The sequence below is a fragment of the Miniopterus natalensis genome, chromosome 2 (genome assembly GCF_054644295.1).
Source record: "Miniopterus natalensis isolate mMinNat1 chromosome 2, mMinNat1.hap1, whole genome shotgun sequence".
NCBI lineage: Eukaryota > Metazoa > Chordata > Mammalia > Chiroptera > Miniopteridae > Miniopterus > Miniopterus natalensis.
In genome coordinates, this window is record NC_142082.1 from 148,513,032 (window position 1) to 148,529,938 (window position 16,907).

At 39.1% G+C, this 16,907-nt stretch overlaps 1 protein-coding gene across 2 annotated transcripts in view; it reads right to left on the reverse strand.

The window, feature by feature from the left end:
- Window positions 1–1,322: 1,322 nt before the first annotated feature.
- Window positions 1,323–16,907, reverse strand: part of PDZRN4 (PDZ domain containing ring finger 4) — a 329,363-nt gene continuing 313,778 nt past the window's right edge. For both annotated transcript variants that reach the window (XM_016201131.2, XM_016201132.2), the window contains 3 exons: window positions 13,685–13,786; window positions 9,190–9,306; window positions 1,323–5,766 (listed from right to left, as the gene is read on the reverse strand). In XM_016201131.2, the coding sequence (XP_016056617.2) occupies window positions 4,240–5,766; window positions 9,190–9,306; window positions 13,685–13,786 (1,746 nt within the window). In that variant the 3' untranslated portion in view covers window positions 1,323–4,239. The remainder of the gene's footprint in view (window positions 5,767–9,189; window positions 9,307–13,684; window positions 13,787–16,907) is intronic.

The window sequence follows — 16,907 nt, forward strand, 5'->3', positions numbered from 1 at the left end:
TTTCAAAGCTCTCCTCAATAGATGACTATCTTGGTCCATTATTTGCCGGTGGCCTCCTGTGGCCACCATTCCCAGAAACTCTGAAACCATATCGTGCATGTTTACAGGAGCAAGTGGTTTGTCTTATCTAAATTTTAAGTCCTTTAGTACACCTCCAAAGACATACATTTTGAAAAAAATAATGCTAGAAAACTGGAGGGAGAAGAGAAACTTCAAATAAGTGGGAAATAATGAGCTGGGAAAACATTTCTTTCCTGATCTCCTTTTTTAAAGAAGTGAATTAGTCAGAGATCCTGTTGCAGGGTTCAACTTCATTAATTCAAAATTAAGAGAAATTATTTAATAATTATTATCTTATATTGATTATATTAATGTTTTTTTAATAGAAAAGTAATGGAAATTAACTAATAATGAAGAGTATTAATAAAAAATAAAGAACATTAGTTTGAAGGAGCATCGAATAGCATTTTCAGTTAAATTATTCATCTACCCAAGACACAGTGTTCTTGAGGCCTGGCTTAGAAGTCTCACCTGGAGAGAAATGTGAGTCAGATGGAAAAAAGAAGGGGAGCAAGTCCTTGGAGAATAGTCTCAGGCACTCGGATTTTATGCCACTTCTCAGGAAAGGGCTTCCAAAGGTACCTTATCACAGTGAGGACAGGTAGGCCAAGGGTTGCCATGTGCAGCATGGACGGGAGAGGGTGCACAGGGAGGCCAGTGAGAACCATTGAAGTAATTAGGCATGAGACAGTGACAGTCCAGGCAAAAGGTGACTTATCTTTCATAACGATAATCTGACACATTTTGAAGAAAAATTACCGCTGCTCTGTGACTGAACGGAGAAAAGAGAATTTCAAGAGGACTTGGGTGATGAGCATGAAAGAGCAAGCCAACAGCGAGACCATCACCAAACAGGGAGCTTGAAGCAGAGAGCACCAGCTCGCCGGAGGGACAGAAAGAATATGTCCATGTGGAAGATTCAGGCACACCAAGACGTGGGTTAAATTAATATGTAGCTCTGGAAAGGCTGTGTCAGAGGGTCCTCCCTCAGCCCACATATGTGTTTGTAAAGGCACAGTCAGCGCAAAATAAGATGGCAACAACAGCCTTCTTCAGGAGTGCAGAGGAAAAATCTCCATCGAACATACGTTATTTTCAACCCCCTTAGGTCATTCACACATGGATCTTAACACCAACTTCTGTCACATCTTGACCATAAAAAGCAATAAAAGATATGGAATTTCAAAGGCAAGCCCAAGTAAAATATTTTTCCTCTTTACATCCACATATTTCTTTTGAACAAAAATAAAACATCCCACATATAGCCAATCATTTTTCTTTGCTGAGCAACAGATTTATTATTCATTTACTAAAAAAACATGTTCAGCACAAAGATATGTTATGTAGAAAGATAAAGCATAACACGTTTCAGATTTTCACTGATTTTTGAAAACATTTCTCAACTGGTAGAACTATATAAACACAGACATGAAAAACACCAACATCACATTTTTAAAAAATTGGCAAACACGCTTGGCTTTAATAAAAATAAAATTAAACTGGTAGCTTTGGAAACACAGCATTCTGTGGGATGTGTACATGTTTCCTAGGGAAAAATTTACATGTTTGTTCCAAATCACATTTATCTATAGGAGTAATATGAATTCAATAAATATTTAAACTCAGCTGTGTCAAGAGGATAAATAATAACCATAGGCATCAGGTCAGGAAAAAACTTAGCTCTTAGGATAGACAAGCATCCTTAGTTAAAACCATTTGATTAAAAGTTAATTCTTGGCACACTCAAAGTAATCTTATTGATTGGATTAACAACAGCTAAAGTTAGAAGTGATAAAATTTCCAGTTGCCTTACGTTGCTGTTATTATCATTATCTTAAAATTGTTGAGTCCAGCTTTTCATTATCAGTAAATAAGGTTCATCTCTTTCCATCTACGTTATAACCCGTCAAAAGGTAATAACCTAGAAGGTTAGAAGACTGAAGAAACAGTAACAAAGGAACTAATATGTGGAGGAGAGAGGTAAATTAAATTAATAAAATAATTTAACTCAACTAGTATTCATTATTATTCAAATGCTATTCTACCAGAGTTTGCAAAGATAAAGGAAGACACAAGGCCAAAGTCCATGACCTTAAAATCTATGCAGGGAGAGAATAAATTCTATGTATGTGATTCAAATAACAAAACAATAAATTTTCCAATAGTGCAGTTGTGTCAAAGTGTATGCCAAAATGTTGAGAAAATCCGGTGTCATCAAAATGGGGTCTAAAGAGAAAATGTATATGTGATTATGCAATAAGGGAGGTGTAGGATTTGGCACAGAAATCCCAGACAGGAGACTAGCATAGGTAACTTTAGTGGAAATGGGCAGGCTGTTTTCTAGCCAGAAATAGCTCAGAGCAGATCTACAGCGAAGGCGCAATAGGCAAGGTGGGCAAGTTAATAGAGAGCCTTGAATGTAAGGCTGAGGCATCAGACTCTGATTCAAGAGCTAATAAGGAGCCACTGTAGTTTTTCTGAACATAAAAGTAGCTTCAAAAATATTCAGACATTGTATCTCCATTATGTTAAAACTATCTCTTGGGTTTAATAAAAATTTGATTGAACTCATGCTTGCATGCACAGGGTTGACCTGGCTTTCACTCTGGAGGCATCATGATTGACATTATATGGTTTATATGTTTATATGATGAAAACCTAGATTTAAAGGCCTACCTAATAATCTAACAATCCCACTTTTTAATAAACTGACATAAAAGGCATTTATAGTTGACTATGTGGAAAATGATTAAAAAAGATGGTTTTTAAAAATGTATTCCCAAATGATTGAATAAATAAATGACATAGTGTTATGGACTGAACTGTGTCCCCCCCAGATTCATATGTTGAAGTTCTAACCCCCAATGGGATAGCTGTTGGAGATGGGGCCTTTGGGCGGTCATTAGGTTTAGATTAATTCATGAGACTGGGGCCCTCATCACGGCATCAGTGCCCTTACAAGAAGACACACCAGAGTTTCCTCTTTCTATCATGTAAGGACACAGTGAGAAGGTGGCCATTTGCAAAACAGGAAGAGAGCCTTCACCAGGGAGCTGAATTAGCCAGCACCTTGATCCTGGATCTCCCAGCCTCATGAGCTGAGAAAAATAAATTCCTGTTGTTCAGGCCATACAGTCTCTGGCATTTTGCTATGGCAAATTGAGCTGACTAATGCATACAGTGTCATTATAAACATCAGACACTTCACTGATCCTCTTCTCCACGTCTTTCCCTAAATTTTCCTTGGCTTTTCCTTACATGGATGGCAGGCAAGGGAAGCACGAACTCATGTTTATTGAATTTTAGTTAGCATCTGTAAGATGCTGTACATATGTTACCTAATTTAAGCTTGATAAGAATATGTGACACCATGATCTATGGGAAATATTTCAAGACAATTTTATTGAAAAAAAGTGTACACATTTTGTAACCCACAATTAGGAGTCTCCTAAATAGTATACATATATAGCTAATTGATATCTGGTAATCACAGTGGACAATGAAAAGAAAACACTCCTTGATAACTTTTCTTAAGGATAATTAATAATTTATTCTTTTTTATTGTCACAATTACCACAATTATCTAGCTACATGACCAATGTCACTACATATCACAGAAGATTGTCCACCTACACTTTACTGGGACAAAGACAACGGCCATTTATGTGCTAAATGTACAATGGGATGTTAAACAGAGGTGGCTTTTATGTATAAGACAAGATGCGGTCCATGATTTATTAACAGGTGTGACTTAATATGCCTTATGCCAAGAAGCAAGTATAGAAATGTTTTGGCATTGAGTTGTTATTAAAGTAGAAAATAAGTAAACTAGAGAAATAAATCCAGATCTTAACTTACAATAGATACATTAAAGTAGGAAATTAATTGGCTCCTCGGAATTTTTGTTCAAGTTTTTTTTTGTTTGTTTTCTTTCCTTTTGTTTTTATATATAAATGAATAATATGAATCTATCACAAGTTAAAGAAAGTCCTCAGTCAAAAAGAAGGTACCAGTATATGAAAAACAAATGAAAAAATTACCAGGCATTTTTTGCTTACAAAAAATTTAAACTATAAAGAGTCAGAAAATATATATAAAAACGCCACATTGAACGAGGCAATCATACTCTACCCAAACTGGTAGCACCCTCTTAAAATCAGTTGCATTCCATTCACTCGGTCATACAGTGGTGACTGACAGAAAGGCATTATGAACTCGCGTGCCATCGGGAGACTTGGCCCCGTGGGTCATCAGTTCTTGGATTGTCATCCAGTTGTCCAAAATTTTCTTGTTCCTCTTCTTCATCATCTTTTTGTGACTCAGTTCAATGATGTTGATCTCCTTCTTGCCCTCGCTGCCGCTCTGAGGACTCTCCTTGAGACACTCTAACCGGCTCCGCATCATGAACTCCCGGCGCCGACGCTGCTCTTTGGCCCGAACCAGGTGTTGCTTCCTTTCTTCTTTGCTCCAGTAGCGCCCCATTTTCATCTCGCTCATAGTGTCATCATCTGTGGTCATGCCGCTCCGCTCCTCCTTGATCTTTAAGGCACGTTCCTTCAGAATCCTGTCTCGCACTGGCCTCTTCGTGATGTACCGGGTCCCGTCGCTCCTGATTTTCACCTTCCATTCCATCTTGGGCTCTGAACACTTCTGGGACTCCTTGCACATGCTCACCAAACTCAGCTGGCTCTGGGCATATTCGACGGCAGATTTCTGCTGAATTAACTGCATGTAGCTTTGATAATGCCGGGCGTGAGCTGGTATGTTTGCATACCTATATGAGGAGCTGTGGTAAGGAGAGAGGTACGGGATGTGTTCGCCGCCTGTCTTCTCTGGATCGGAGAGCTTGCTGCTTTCTGAAGTCTTCTCCTTGCCTTCAATGCCACAACCTTGTTCAGTGCTTTTGGCTTTGGTGGAGGTTGACCCTCTACTGCTCTGTCCAGAAGGGGACTGACTGGCTGCAATTGTGCTTCTCAGGTTTTTCTTATTGGTAAGGTTAATCATTCTTGGAAGGGAACTGTCAGGGGAGCGGTCCACAGTGAGTGGGGTGCTCCGGCAGCTTTCGGCTGTGTTGTAAGCGCTAGAACTATCCTTGTCTGACTTTTCTGGGTGTTCGATGATGTCATCTAGTTTCCCTCTTTGCATGTCGATGCTGGTGTTATAATTGCGGAATCCTCCGTCATGCAACGCCCAGATGTCTCCATACTGGTCTGTTACCTTCTGGAGCCTATGAGCTTGCATGATGTTCTGGCACTCAAGTTCAATGTTTCTTAGTTCTTCATTCAGCAGCTGTAGCTCATGTTCCACTCCCTCTTGTTCGCCTTGGTTGCAATCTATTGTGCTGCTCGAGTAATACAGGTCATACTCGCCATGGTTTCGAATCTTGCACTTGAGCTCCAGGAGCTGCCGGAATCGTTCACACTCCTCCTCCTGGTTGCCGGGGCAGTCGGAGTCAATGTATTCGCCCGACACAAAGCTCTCGTGGCACTGAAGCTCGACGCTCCCCAGGGTGTCCTGGCTCTGCCCCAGCTCTCTCTTGCTCTTCAAGGATGTGCCGTTGCGATCCTCGGCTGCATTCTCCTGCTCTGAGCTCTCATCGTTCCGCAAGCTCTCGTCTGTGCGCCCCACTCCACTGTCCTTCTCATGGTTGTTGGATGAAGAAGTGGCTGTGTCTGTGGTGCCTTCTTCCTCTTCTTGTTTTTTTGGCTAAAAAAATAATGTTGAGGGAACAAAGAAAACACCGATTGTTGAAACACTTGCTGTGAAAACACTGCACCTTGGCAAAAGTGCAGTTCCTAGAAAGCTGCTGTAGTTTTAGTATCCACAACAATTTTTTTTTTTTAAATAAAGGCAATGAGTTCAAGGCCGCTTTTTGTGCAATGAGTTAAAGAAAACAAAAGCTGACTGGGGCCATGCTATTCACGTGGGGGTAAGTAAACGTGGACACAGTTAAATTAGTGATTCTTATCTTAAGGCCTTCTCTGCCTTGGGCAACTGTGGCGTGAAGGTGTGTACATGATGTGGCTCTGTGAGTTTCTAAGGTGATAATATACAAGAGAACGGGTAAGAGAGAATGTCTATGGTCTTCAGCAATAGGGAGGCCTGGGGTTCAGAAGCTACATCACCTTATTATTTCTTTTCTGAACTTTAAGTTCAGAGGAAATTTCATTTATCTACTCAGACACGGATAATGGTTAGCCAAACATTGCAAGATTTCAGGAACAGGTCAGTACTGGGGCCTAGGACCTTCTATCTATAGATGAGGAATCTTAATCTCTGATGGATTTAGCTTATTAGTGACTGAGAGGTCAAGAAGGCCAGGCCACCTCCCAGTGTCAGGATTTCTCAAGTGTCCAGGATGCCGTCTTCCTGTGCGTGTGCTCTGACCTCAGTGCATCTCCAACTCATGTGGCTCAGAGCAACATAACGTCTTAGGACTCAGATGGGGGCACGTGAAAAGATTATTCTACGTAACCAGTAATTTCCTTCAAAGGTTTTATTCTACTGAGAGTAAAATAACAGTTCCTATGAAAGTCTGAGCCACACTGATTGCCAGACATAGGCAGAATATAAAAAACATATTTTGACATATACATATATATATATTTTACTCCCTGGTAATTTTTGGCTCTCACAAGGAATGATTAACTGTCACTGCATCTCCTTATATCTACTTTTTTCTCTGTGAATAGGGTAAAGGTATTTTTTCTTCCACCACTCCTCATATAGTAGTCTACCTGGAACTTTCTAGGCTGTATTTTCCTATGTCTATGTTTTTTCTCTAGCAGGTGTAATTGTATAATTAAGCCTGATAGTATGAAAGAAGTACAGAATGGATGATAAAAGGTATTCTAGAACAGGTCTGAAAGGGTCTCTCCAGATTATTCTTTCCTTCCACATAAGTAATCGTGGAACAAAATGTAACAAATGGAAAGGGGAGAACTTGGCCATGTATCATGTTCCTCTAGGATTCTCAATCTTCCCCTAAAATACTTTTCCTCATTTGGTTAAAACATACTGAGATTGATTTTAAATGTTTTATTGATAAAAATAACGTTAAGTGATTGTTGCTAACAATGGAAAGCCTGTTATATCCCTATGTCCCTGCCTATAATAATTAATTAATTAATTAAATGTGGTAACATCTGCATACTGCATCCTGAAACCCCCAGGGGATATTACTGATATTAGGCATTTGAGTCTCTATACCACACTATTTACATTTATATTTTTCTATATCTGCTGATAAGCTGAAAAAACACAAGGTGGCTAGTATTTTTTAATTTTACATTCATTATAAGTGATACAGACAAATCATGCTATGGGAGGTATTCTACAATGTGTCAAGAGTTGCCACAGGACCAAGGATAGCCTAGGAAGTGAAACTTTCACATGGCTATGTATTTTAGTTTTTAAACATGGACATGCATTTTTAATTGAATTTCCCTTTCTTTTGTCACTGGTTTATGAATGAATGTGAAAATAAAAAGAATTTTTTATTGCCAAACCTAGAATTCCTAGTTTCTATGTTAATGCTGTTCCATCATTTATCATTTCCCTACAGAATTATTATAGTGACAGGCAATGTTTCTACCAGGACATTCCTAATATAGTATTATTGTTTTTAAGGGCAAAGGACTTTTAAGGGTTTCTGCACTTCTCATCATATTTCAGTCTCATGGTGAAGAAAAATTTCCACACAATAAAAATCTAACCTCAGGGACATCTAGCGTTCCCTCAAAAGACCTAGCGTTTGTATTAAGTGTGATGAGTAGGTAGCGTTTGACACCATATCGCTTCACCTGGACAGGGTCTCTCCTTTCTTTATTCCAACACCCTCCTGTCAATTCTGCACCAGGCCACATTTTGTATCTAAGAGAGAAAGTCCCGGAGCAAGGTCCTTCTTGCTTGTAACCAGCAGCTGCAGCCTGAAAATATCTTTATCGTGGCCAGTGTTGAAATCCTACCTAAAAATTTCGATCTGTCCTATATTGAAAAGCCATCACTGCAAGAGCAGCATTGTTTTTGAGCATATTTATGAAGTGGCCAATGAGCATCCACTATCAGTGCAGAGTATAGAGCATACATGGCTATGTGGACACTGTGGTTTGCAATCTCACGATTTATTTAGTATATGGACATGTGCACATACATGGGATACTAGCATGTCTGTTATGGGATGCTAGCATGCCAATATATTTAATTATTCAGCTTGGTAAAGTGATAGGATGCTTGTGTTTCATGTTCTTAAGCCTGTCAGGATATTTTTTAAATTATCTTTTAGGATGTGTTAAGAATTAATGTTGAGAACAAGATGATAATTATATCAGTAAACTGACAGCAGAAGTGTTAATAAAATTACACCAGGCAGATGAATGTCTTGAATCTTACATAAACAAAATCTATGATACATTGATCTTGCTTGTATCTAATAGGAAACAACAACAAAAATGAGAAGACTTGGTTTGCCACAAACCACAGTGGGATCTTTTACTAGTTATGAATGAATTAAGGGCAGGAACTTGGCTCATTTTTCTTTGTATTCTCAAGATCAAGTGTGGAGCTAACACATTAGGTGCTCAGAATTTTTGTTGAATAAATATGTGACCCTAAGGCAAAATGATGTCAATAACTTCAGGTAGAACTGCTCCTATTTTTAGCATACAGGTGTAATCATCACACCAAAAACAAACAAGACAGATGGCTTCCATCTTGTCATCGTCTTCCCTTAGTTGCCTAAATATTCAAGCACATACATTGATTTCAAAGTACAAAATGACTGTCTAGGGGGAGGGCTTACCTTAGGAGTCATAGTTTGTCTCCGGCTGGCATTTTTACTGTTAAATTTCTGAATTAGGTTGAACAGTATCTGGGGCAGCATTTAAATTCTACTGTCCTTGACTGACAATGGTCCCTAAGCTTCCCAAACTAGAAATATTCTTAATAGAACAAAATCATATTTATTCCCTCTGTTTCATTTGAGATTATCATTTGCTCTCAGAAGTTACATTATAGAGATGTTTAAGCAAACTCTTTGATTTCGTTGTGTTTTTCCCCTCCATTTATGGTTATGCATTAAAGAAGAGAGCGGGGAACATTTCGAATGATCCGGTCAAACCGCTGGCCCACCTGCTCCACCTCCTTGGCCGTGTGCTGCATTGCTTCGTCATGATGCTCTTCCAGCATCTCCAGGCTTAAGTCCTCCAGGAATTCGTTCCTTTCATCTTCCAGCCAGCCCTCATCCAGCTGCAGGAGAATACATTAGTGCATTCTATTAGGCCAGCGAGCGCTCGGGCCAGGATGGGGAAACGTAAAAGCGATGCCTGACCGCGTCCTTTTATCATAATGATTCTCTTTAGAGCACCAGCCTCTGATAGTTCACCTCTCAGAAGGAAGAAAAGGTGTTAGAAAAAAGGTGCTATGCCTTTTATTCTTTCCTGAGACAGAGACACAGATTTTCTCTCCTAACCCCGTGGATCTCCCAGCATAGCACGTTACCGGCTTTCACAGTGCATGGAAAGCACGCCGGCCCATCCACAGCTGTCGCGCTCATTACCGCTGACAGTCCCCGCGTTGAAGAAAATGCAGTGGTGCCAACAGGGCCGCGAGACCACTGGGGTTTTTTCCTTAACAACCACCCCCAATGTGGCTACAAACAAAGTGCCCCTCCCCACACACTGACTCTACCCTCCTGCTTTTTGATTTTTAGGTGAATGGCTTCCAAGTTAACAAGATGGTGACTTGCCACAAATACAGACATCATTAGCCCCGGCTGGTGTGGCTCAGTGGCTAGAGCGTCGGCCCTTGGACCAAAGGGTTGTGGGTTCAATTCCTGTTCAAGGGCACATACCTAGGTTGCAGATTCCCACGCCAGTTGTGTGTGGGAGGCAACCAATCGATGTGCCTCTCTCACATAGATGTTCCTCTCTCTCTCTCTCTCTCTCTCTCCCTCCCTCCCTTCCATTCTATCTAAAAGCAATGGAAAAATATTAACAACAACAAAATACAGACATTATTTATTCTATCTGAAAAAAAATTAGAAGTTATTCTTCTTAACAACAACAACAAAACCAAAAAAGTGATGCTACATCATGTTTATTTGTATTCCTTTTCCAGGCCCCATTGCAGATGTTGCAGTTAAGGTGGTGGAGGGGCGTGGAGCACACAGGGCTTTGTTCCTGGGTGCCAAATGCAGGGATTCCTGTGGGAGTCTTACACCAATTACACTGAACGAATCCTTCTGGCTTCTCAGTACAAAATGAAATGGAAAACTGGTGGTTACCTTGCTAATATGATGAGTGTTGACAGCCGATACAGATAATTTTTCTCAAAGTGGATTTTGGAGCCGGATTACATAAATTAGCTGTCTATGCTGATTAAATTAACTGAATGATTGTCAGATCTCTGCTTCACTCTGTGTTACAGAGAAACAGCAGCTTGCTAGTGAGGCGAAATTGACAACAGTCTGAAGTGTTTCCACCACTGAACAAATGGGCAAAATAACCATTTAAAGATAAGTGAATCTAAAACTTAGAAACAAAACAAATCTAACAGAAAGACATTAAACGGCACCAGAAGAGACATTCTAGCATATGTATCATGTTCATTAACATGAAGGTGACCATAGGTTTCTTGATACTTATTAAAGGCTCTCTAGAACTAAAACCACCTCAATTTTACTGGGGCTGAAATCCTGGACACATTTATTCATCCTCACTTATCTCGATGCAGCCTTAATAACTTGATCAAGTTCCATCCCACCAACTTTGATATGCAGATGAACTATGAAAATTAGGTGGACTAAAAATTTAAATTCAGTCCAACTTATAATTGTCCAAGTTTTGCATTCTTTAATTCCTTTTAAGTTTCATGAAGCTGCAAATGCCAGACTCCAAAAGAAATTACTTAAAGCTAAAAATGTTTACTTCTGATAGGCGCACCAAGGAATTTTCCTTAAATCAGGTCAAAACCAAATATTTGTTGACACTGACACAATGAATGATGGAACAAAGTCTTCTGATGTTTCAGTGAAGGGGTGGGAAAGATAAGGAGACCACAGGGTAGAAATGAATGGTTCCCTGTAACTCTTTTCTTGCTAACTAACCCCACAGATCTTTAAGTTGCCTTCTGTAGTCAGTGTATGTCCTGATCAGGTTTTCCTCTGGGCTGGGGGTGTACACAGCGTAATAAGGAGAGATCCTTCCTGCTCATTTCTTTCCCTGCCCCTCTCCACCTAGATGTGCACTCGTGGGGCTCTGCATCCAGCACCGAGGCAGAGACAGAACTTTCCCCTGAGCTGAGCTGCAGGAAAGGGAGGACTGTCACTGGGATGCAGGGGCATCTGTCAGCATGATAAGAGGTCACACACTGGCATTGCAGGGAAAGAAACACCCGGCACTGTCTCCGAAGTAGTGGCTACAAGGTCTTATGAAAGCCCTTTCTGCCCCCATGTCCCAAGGGGAAGCAGGGAGAAGAGCAATATCATTAATGGTCTGAGGAAGAAAATGAGCAGAAAATGAAAGAAAGTTGACAGGAAATGAAAGAAATGAGTTATTTAAAAATATTGCACAGTTGCACAATGTTGCCCCCAGCTACTCTGTAGATCATTCCCGAGAATATAGAGAGTATTTGAAACATTTTTTAAAAATGGCTTTTAGAAAAAGCACTCGAAAAAAGTCCACATTCTCCCTGACTCAAACGCACATGCAAAAAAAAAAAAGTAAGGATGAGATATATTAAAATTGACAAAAATACAGGTGATATAAAGACAAGGTTGTTGTTGTTTTTTCTTCTTTTTTTTATGCCACTTTATAGCCTGTGCTGCTTAAGTTGCATTTTTAAAGTGTGGAGTTACAATGCATTTTCTTTCTTTATTTTCCTAGAAATCTGATTTTCTAAAGGCCATTAGCTCCATTCCAGTGTGGCGAAGGCTAAGGGGCCAAGATCACGGCGCTGACGTAGATGCTGATTTTGACAGACTGAATGGATACTACAGTCAGACGACCATCTTTTATCAACAGTGGAAAGGAAGCCTTATTTGAAAATGCATCCATCCAACCACATTGATTCTCTTGGGTCAGGGGGGTAGCCAGATATTTGAAATGCCACTGGTTCTACCTGGCATAGGTATTCCATCTAAGATGAACAATATCTGGTCTTATGTCACTAATTTCTATTCTTTCCACAGCACATTATAGCTGTGTGGGAAGGAAATGCTTTGATTCTAAATTAATGAGGTTCTCTCGCAGTTACCTGGAAAGGGCAGGGAAACCACATTATAACATCAAAATCTCTCTCCTACAAGAGGGATGACTCCTGAGTTCTTTTTAATTCACCATGATTTTCACTAATATGTAGTTAGTCTCACTGTTCTTTTTCAAGAAAACAGGATCAGTGAGATTAACTGGTCTGTGACATTTCTAGGTAATTAGTGCAATTTTGTATGTATTTTAAAAATTCACTCTCAAATAGGCAGTCCAGAGAGTTGTGTAGGCTCCCTTCCCCACTCCTAAGACCTCAGGTGTATAACTTTTACTCTGCCCTGAGCTATGGAAGGCTTTATGGGAACTATTTAGAACTGTCAAGGGCATAGAGGAAATACATGCGGAAAGGGCGATCTTTTATAACTACTATATTCAAGTCAGGATTCGGTCTGACACAGAAATATACTTACTCAATGTAATTTACAGATAGTATGTAGTTACTGAGTCTGAAAAATATCTGATCAATAACCTAGGAGACAAATGGTGATATAAGCAACTTCACTCAAACTCCTGACAGATGGATAGAATGGTGACAATGTAATGTCCTTTCTGCATTGTGGTGGGGTATTAAAAGGATACAAAAGGAAGTACCAATAGTACTTTTCTTCCACCATTACTTCTCCTTTACTTTCATGGCATCTCCTTTTGTAAAGATATAAAAAAGTTTCCTTTAGAAGCCATCAGTTTGTTTTGGGCTGGACAGGTGTTTTTGTCACACTAACCTGGAAAAAATTCATTTACTCCACACAGAACCACACCATACTCTGTAAGGCACTTTATTTCGTCAAGTTATTCTAAAAAGATTTAAGTTGATAGCTAGCTATGCTAATGTTTCCCTCATTAGAGATTCTTTCAAGATACCTTAAAATGCCAATTAAGTATTTTTAGATGAAAACCTAAAGCAAGGATCCACACAGAATTAAAAATTATGTGGAGTCAACCATTTTTCATTTGTGAATTAATTTAAATAACTGGTAAGTGGAAGGGGAAAATAATGATTTAGTTTTGTGTGTTTTTCCTAATTTAAAAGATGTTTAGCTTCCATTCTGTGGAGCAATATAAGGGAGTCTTTTAACTTATAATTATTTTGGTCAGGTTGGTAAGTTAGAAAAGATGACTCAACCACACACGGTGTCCCAAAAAATGAATACTCACTTTGAATAATTATTAATTCCAATGGGTTAAATTTGAAAAGAAAGAAACACTGAAATTAATAATTATTCCAAGTGTGTATACAGCTTTTTGAGACACCCTATATTTTGTACACTCAGTTTTACAAGCATCCGTGGTACCGATTTGATACGAAAGAGCAGATAATGGATATAAAGTTCGGCCTGAAGACTTCTGATCTCTGTCCTGACCTGAATCTCTGGCCTTGCAACGAGCAGCACGATTCTCTTGCACTCATCGCTGGAGAGCAAAGCCACTGCCTCTTCGCGATTCTGGACATCTTCCCCATTTATCTAGAAAACAAATGAAAGTGGCACATTAGTTTCCATTTCCACAATGCTGCGCACAATAAATGGCAAATATCAGCTCATTTATGGTAAATGTATGGACAATGAAGCTCGCACAATGGGCTCATCTTCAGCCCCTCGGTGGTAAGTGCCTTCACTCAATTACGCGCTTACTGTAGGGGCCATATCGATCCCTGAAGGATGGCGGACATCAGAGGAAGCAGTTATGTTCATAAATGTCCAACCTGCGCCCTGGCAACATACATCTAGCAACACAATTAACCAGCCCCTGACAGGTGACGTTCATCTTTGCCCGCGCAGAGTAATGGAAGTGTCACTCTGAGATAATAGCGCTGGGGGAAGCAGCGTGGCGATGGCACAACTGAAATCCGTCATCCCAGGCTCGCCGGGAGCCAATTAGGGGGCCGCGGCGTTATCTCCAGCGGGCCTCCCCGGCCCGCCGCTCGCACTTTCTTTTAATCATTTCCTATCTGTGTGCGGGTCTGACTCAGTTGTCCCAAGCCACCCTCCAGAATATCTTTCAGTGCTTAACGAATCAAAAGAAGGAATGCTTCATCAGTAACCTCCTCATCAATACTCCGGTTCCTTTCTAAGATCTATCCTTAACCTAAAACAATAAGACTAATGCAATATCTTAAGGCTCATCTCTTAAGTGTGCTTAAAATATATATTTTTTTAAATGAACACAGACTAAAATTAGCTTTTCGTAAGAATGCTTCGTGAAAGAAACCAAGCTTGAGTAAACTTTGGGATAAAAAGAAAAGACTACAGTGGAGTTTAATATACATCTTTTTTCCCCCCTTTTTCTAAGTTTTACAGACAGAGCAAATAAGCTTTCTGAAGTTTGTATTTTAAACTACACTGTCATGTTTAAATGTATTTAGCTCTTAGTTAAGCCAACTTTTTTCTTTGGATATTTTAAATTTATTTTATTTTATTGATTGCTCAAATCCATAAAGACAATGAGATTTTTCATCCATAACATATAATCAAAATATATGAAAATAAATTTCAATTGAAGAGGTCAAGTAATTCTATCTACAATAAGTATTAATTATATCAATAAATTAAAATGTGACTGCTCTGACAATTTTTTCAATAATTAATCTAACATCTTTCACTAAGGATTTCTGCTTAAAAGCATGAAGTAGACTACTGAGGTTTCCTCGTTGTGAGTCTCTGGGATTCTGGCTTATATATGAGGACAGAAATAATTACCAAAACCAAGCCCGGAAAATCTCAACTTTGAGCCATAGTAAATGACCCATATTCACAGACTCTTGTCATATATACATAACACAAACAAAGCAGACAAGACTAGAAAAGGGGGGGAAATCATGCAACCAAACGCTGTATTTTTTACTCTGATCAAATGAAGATCCCTTAGTTTCTCACTTGTACATGTAGACAGGAAATTCTGATTTTATAAGTTTCAAGTGCATTTCCTTTTTTTTGTTTGTTTCGTTGCAATTCACAAATAAAATTTATCAAGTTAGAAAACAGAAGCTATGATTCTAAAATGGAGGTTAATGACTATGAGGTTAAAGCATATGTTGTTTTTTTCATAAATACATATCTGAAAAAGTATTTTCATACTGAATACAAGGCCTTTTTTCTTCAAATAAAGACAAATTGGTGGTGATGGAATCCACTATGCCTCTCCCACCCCCACTTAAGCATAGTTTGAAAATTTTTACTTTCTTTGAGCTTTGAGGATTTATGTTCCATTTCACAGTAATTCTTAGTAATATATCTGCAGTGCATCTATTTGTCTGGGTCAATCATGGACCTAATTCCCTCGCCTCCACTGTAGGCACATTGGATCCTAAGGGGATTGTGTTGGATGATCTCACAGATTTTTTTCATCTTTCCTGTTTAAAATAAATTCTCACTACTTTTTCCTCCTGGTCTCCATTTGAGAACGTACATACTGCCAAGTTCTTCATCTAACTTTCACTTAGCAGTAATCTAAATACTCTTCATGCATGTTAGTTTAACACTTCTATTATGTTCCCTATATTAAGGTGCAGATAATAATAGATAATTAAGGAGGTTGTTATAAGGATTAAATGAATTAATTTAAAGGAAAAACTATCTTTTTAAATAAAGAAAATATATTAAAATTCATGCACAACAATTATATAGCAGTAAACTTGATTCTATTTTAAAAGGTATCTCATATGTGCTTTTAGCTCTTAGAGAGCCATCAAGAAACATTATGTTTCTGTTTCATTTTAAGTCCTTTTACAGTTGGTATGCATCTCTCTCCTTTATGAAATCCTAATGACCTAGAGCTATGGTCTTGGACCCAACAGTCAGTCCTTGTTTTGGTGGGGAGAGATCATATGTTTTAGAAGCACTTTTACATTCAGAATCATATGTGGAATGAAATGAGTTTGTCACTGAAATCTGGCATTAAAGTGTGACTTATTGTTTCTTTTCCAAAACAAAGGCCACTTTAGTCAGCTGGTTGGTAGATCCCATTGTCCTCAGGACTTTAGTTTGACACTCAAGCTGATGTTGGGGCAAGGACTGAGTTTCATCAAAGATGCTTCTCAAGGAATGAAGAGATCTGAGGAATGGAATCAGCTAGAGCTTCCAGCCTTCGTTTGCTCTTATTCCTGAATGGTGGCTTGTAGCTTTAGGGTTGCTGTGGGGAGTGGCTTGCTGTGGCTGCAAATGCCAGCAGACATAAAGGTGCAGGACCCAAAAACAAGGGGAGGAGACAGATGAGTAGTGAGTCACCACAATTTAATGGAAGACCTCATGTTTTAAAAAAGAGGGAAAGGGAACCAGGAGAAGGCAACAGGTAACTTCTGTTATAAATGAGGAAAAACTCTGCTAGATAATATATCTGTCTTGCTTTCTGTGGATGGCCATATGCAAATATTAGTTTCAAAGACGATATTGCCTTGGCTTGGAGGAGGTTTGCAACCGCAAAGATAAATCAGTCAAAATCTCACTTGAGGCCAAATCTCCTGTATGTATGTGCATGTGAGCATGTGTGTGTGTATGTGTGTGTATAAAAGGTTAAAATCCTAGAAATGGTTTAATATAGCTTTTTTGCTTGACTATACCAACATTTAGTTTTCCCATATTAGTGTAT